General features: G+C 44.6%; 1 protein-coding gene across 1 annotated transcript; it reads left to right on the top strand.

The window, feature by feature from the left end:
* The first annotated feature begins 1,553 nt into the window (after positions 1-1,553).
* Positions 1,554-3,566, top strand: LOC123936663 (glucose-6-phosphate isomerase-like). Its single transcript, XM_045997143.1, is given in 1 exon segment — positions 1,554-3,566. A coding segment is annotated over 1 exon segment (1,668 nt). The 5' UTR covers positions 1,554-1,617; the 3' UTR covers positions 3,286-3,566.
* The last annotated feature ends 1,515 nt before the right edge of the window (positions 3,567-5,081 follow it).

The following is a 5,081-nucleotide window of genomic DNA, read 5'->3' as shown; positions in this document are numbered from 1 at the left end:
TGACCAGAGTAATTGGATGAAGTTTCCCATGAGGATGAAACACAGGTTTACAGAGAGTGCCTACATGAGAAAGGTAGACAGCTGAGTTCAGAGGTGAATTTTCGAGCCAAGATCTTAGAAGGTGGGCTGTTTTTAAATGCTAAAGAAAACTGGGGTTTCTCCATGCTGATGAGTAACTGAGGCAGAGAGGAGATTTTTGGAGCCAAAGAGGAAGAGAAGAAAACAGGCAATGCATTAAAAGAGTTGCTAATTAGGTATTAAGATGCCAGAGGTAGAGATGGAGAGGAAAATGTAGAGGCTGGTGTTTATGTTAAGAAAGGATGTTTTCAGACAGTTTAACTTGCTTTTAAACTAATGGATTATAAATTAAGTAATTAGGATCTGATAAAAATATGAGATTTCTTAATAAGGAAGGAACAAGTGGAGTAGAATTTATTTCAAATGGGATGTGCTCCATTTATAGCACAAATCGTCTATTAAAATCAGTTATTGAATAAAGAAGAGATCTTCATGAAAATTGATTGACCAGTCAGTTCAGTCAAAATAATACACAGAGCCAAAAGACCTTTTCTTTCCACATTCCCTTCTTTAAGCTTTTGTGCACTTCAGAGGCACTTAAGAAGGCGGAGGGATTGGGTCCAAGATCTGAGCCTCGTCTACTTCACAGAGTCTGCAGGTTGCAGATTTGCAGTAGAAACTGTGAATAAATCTGATTCCTTAACGGAAGTACATTTTATTCTTCTGGGCCACCCAGAATCTGCCTTGTACTCCAAATGTAGAGAGGCCTTATCTTTATAAAGAAAACTGCCTTGTATCAGAGTTATTTACAGAGTATGTGGAGTTCTCACTGGTTAGTTTGTGGTTTATAGACCTGCTCTTGGAAGTACCTATAATTTCTTCTTTATATCTGCCTTTGACCATTTTGGGTTTGTTCTTTGGTACCAGAAACACAATTCAATTAGGAAAAACAGGATAAAGATGAAACTAAAACATATCAGTTTAACCTCTTGCTATCTAATCCCTAGAACAGTGCTTATTGCAGGAGAGTAGAAGCTCAGTAAATATTTGTTGTTAGCTGCCTTGCTAGGTTTATTCTTAAAAGCTTCAAATTAAGGAAACATGCAAAGATTAATAACCAAATTGAATTCTTATTTTTGCAGAGTTTTTGTCAACAATATAGGCAGTTTTGAGGAAAAAGAAGAATTGCTTGACTCTGTCAACCCTTTAATCATTTATTCAGCAACAATGTCTTAGGTGCTGAGGATCCCGGTCTTTGGCTAGTAATTCACAAGTTTTTAGCCATGCGATTGGAGCAGTTATTTTGGTTGGTAACTGGGCCTATGGAATCAGTCTAGGAGGAGACAGCCACATCTGTCTTTGCACGTCAGGGAAAGCTTCATAAAAGAGGTGTGAAAGATGAGTAGTTATTCTTGAGGGAGACAGGGGAGAGGAAAGCATTTCAGTTAATGCAAAGACGTGTACGTGGGAATGAAGATGGCATGATGGGAAAACTGCAAGTGACTTAGTATGTTTGAAATGTAAGGCGCCGAGCCGCGCCGCCCGCCCCCTCTTCCTCCTCCAAGCTCGTCCAAGCCCGTGCACCCCATTGCTGTCGCCATGGCCGCGCTCACCCAGAATCCGCAGTTCCAGAAGCTGCAGAAATGGTACTGCGAGCAAGGCTCTGACCTCAACTTGCGCCGCCTTTTCGAGGGGGACAAGGAACGCTTCAGCCACTTCAGCTTGAACCTGAACACCAGCCATGGGCATATTCTGGTGGATTACTCAAAGAACCTTGTGACCGACACTGTGATGCAGATGCTGGTGGACCTGGCCAAGTTCAGGGGCGTGGAGGCTGCCCGGGATCGCATGTTCAGCGGCAAGAAGATCAACTTCACAGAGGAACGGGCAGTGCTGCATGTGGCCTTGCGAAACTGGTCAAACACACCCATTCTGGTGGATGGCAAGGATGTGATGCCAGAGGTCAACAGGGTCCTGGAGAAGATGAAGTCTTTCTGTCAGCGCGTCCGTAGTGGTGAATGGAAGGGGTACTCGGGCAAGCCCTTCACGGACGTCATTAAAATCAGCATTGACGGCTCTGACCTGGGACCCCTCATGGTGACCGAAGCCCTTAAGCCGTACTCTTAGGGAGGTCCCTGGGTTTGGTTTGTCTCCAACATCGACGGGACCCACATCGCCAAAACTCTGGCCATCCTGAATCCTGAGTCGTCCCTGTTCATCATTGCCTCCAAGACCTTTACCACCCAGGAGACCATTACGAATGCAGACACCGCGAAGGAGTGGTTTCTCCTGTCAGCCAAGGACCCTTCTGCAGTTGCAAAGCACTTTGTTGCCCTGTCTACCAACACGTCCAAAGTGAAGGAGTTTGGGATTGACCCTCAAAACACGTTTGAGTTCTGGGATTGGGTAGGAGGATGCTACTTGCTGTGGTCAGCCATTGGACTCTCCATCACACTGCGTGTGGGATTTGACAACTTCGAGCAGCTGCTCTCAGGGGCTCATTGGATGGACCAGCACTTCCGTATGATGCCCCTGGAGAAGAACGCCCCTGTCTTCCTGGCCATGCTGGGCATCTGGTACATCAACTGCTTTGGGTGCGAGACGCAGGCCATGCTGCCCTATGATCAGTATCTGCACCGCTTTGCACCCTACTTCCAGCAGGGCAACATGGAGTCCAACGGGAAGTACATCACCAAGTCTGGCACTCGTGTGGACCACCAAACGGGCCCCATTTTGTGGGGGGAGCCAGGGATCAATGGCCAGCATGCCTTCTACCAGCTCATCCACCAAGGCACCAAGATGATACCTTGTGACTTCCTCATCCCAGTCCAGACCCAGCACCCGATAAGGAAGGGTTTGCACCACAAGATCCTCCTGGCCAACTTTTTGGCCCAGACAGAGGCCCTGATGAAGGGGAAGTCGACAGAGGAGGCCGGGAAGGAGCTGCAGGCCACGGGGAAGAGTCCAGAGGCCTTGGAGAAGCTGTTGCCACACAAGGTCTTTAAAGGAAATCGCCCAACCAATTCCATTGTGTTCACCAAGCTCACGCCATTCATTCTGGGAGCTTTGATAGCCATGTACGAGCACAAGATCTTCGTTCAGGGCATCATCTGGGACATCAACAGCTTTGACCAGTGGGGGGTGGAGCTAGGGAAGCAGCTGGCCAAGAAAATCGAGCCCGAGCTTAACGGCAGTAGCCCAGTGACCTCTCACGACTCTTCCACCAATGGTCTAATCAACTTCATCAAGCAGGAGTGTGAGGCCTGAAGCCAATAAACTCATGCCTGCCTGCAGTCCCTATTGTGACTGGTCCTTCTTGTCCCTCCTCACCAGAGATGCACTGCACGGTCCTGCCCAGAGCATCCTCTGGTCGCGGGCTTGGTGCACAAGCCCTCTGGGGGAAGCTGATCTGGAACTGCCACCCAGCCCTTCCATGTCCACACGCCCTCTGTTTTACCATCCGCTCGAGTGTTTCAGTGCAGCTGACTTTTCTGACCACGTTCACTTTGTTCATGTACCAGATAGAAAAATAAAGATGCCACAAAGGAGAGAAATAAAAAAAGAAAGAAAGAAAGAAAGAAAGAAATGTAAGGCGCCTGTGGGAAGGATAGGAGCCAGTCATGGAAAGTGTGAATGTCATGTTGAAGAGTGAATAGAATAGAATAGAATAGAATAGAATAGAATAGAATAGGGTGACTAGAATCATGGACACTACAGATTATAAACAGGAGATTATAACATGGCCAGATTAGTTTCAGCATGCTTCTTCAGGCAGCACTACGGAGGATAACCTAGAGTGGAAGAGGGAGACCAGCTAGATAATAGAATGGCTGACACCTCAACCAGAATGTGACATGGACAATGGAAATTAAAAGGAAGGGGTGGGTTTCAGGTAATGCTTGGAGGAAGATGAGGGAGGAGGATTCTGGGTGACTCAGTGCCAATCAAGTTATTTTTGGTAACATAGGGCAGAAAGAACATTTGTATAAATGAAATGTATAAGGAGACCAAAATTTTCCACACTAAACATTCTAGTTGTGCAGATTTAAGAATCTTTTTTTCCCCCTAGACCACATCCCTCTCAGAACACTTAATGAGTAATGAAGTAGACTGAATGCAGGAAACGAGGCAGAAAAGAGAATCAAAGCCTTTGAAAAATCAAACAGAAACTAAATATTTTTTCTACTCCAGCTCCCTAAACAGAGTTCATTGTCTATCATTCAGAAAAGTGAATTATGTATCTGAACTTTGTTGGGATCAGAAATCCCAAATTCCAAAACTAGGAAATTCAATAAGCCAACCATATTCTCCTGATTATCTAAAAACATTAACTCCCGATTCCCTCTACACCCTGTCTCCCTCTTACCTCAGGCTTTACATCTTGAATCACTGAAGTTTAAAAACAGTGTTTGCAACCTCAGTGTCAGTTTTTATTTCCTGTGTTTTTCTCTGCCTGTTTGTCAAAGTCAAAAGTGGTGGTGACAATGGTGGACAAAGGAAGGTGACTGGTTGGGGAATATGTGTATTAGGTGATTGAGAATGAAAATTACAGAATAACTTGGGGCCACTCAAAATCAAACTTGGAAGGGACCTCGAAAGCTGCTTAGTTTTGTCGTCCCTCATTTCAAAGAAAGTTGACCTCGGAGAGATGAAATGACTTATCCAAGGATAAACATCTAATAGGAAAGTGAACTGGCAGAATGAGAAAAACACATGAAAACTACTTTTCAGAGGCCTATACTCTAGACCTTGTGTATACTTGAGGCCTGGGAATTTAATTTACAATTCCTAAATAGAGTGCACCATAACAACAGGTGAAAGCAATAAAATCCAAATGCTTGCAGAAGCTATACAAAATGAAGGACAAAATAATTTTGGGATTGGAATTGGCTGTTTGTTTGTTTTTTTTCTTTATAGTTTGAAAGGATTTATGTGATGGTATTGGAGTTAAAAAATTTTTCTACATTTTATAGGTGGTTTGTGGCACATGTAGAGACTTGGAAATGCTATAAAGCAGAATAACTTGAATTTGAGGGAAGCTGGCATTGCTTGATTTCAAGAGT

The sequence above is a fragment of the Meles meles genome, chromosome 2 (genome assembly GCF_922984935.1).
Source record: "Meles meles chromosome 2, mMelMel3.1 paternal haplotype, whole genome shotgun sequence".
Lineage (NCBI taxonomy): Eukaryota > Metazoa > Chordata > Mammalia > Carnivora > Mustelidae > Meles > Meles meles.
Note: the sequence above shows the minus strand (reverse complement) of the source record. Positions and strands in the feature narration are given on the sequence as shown.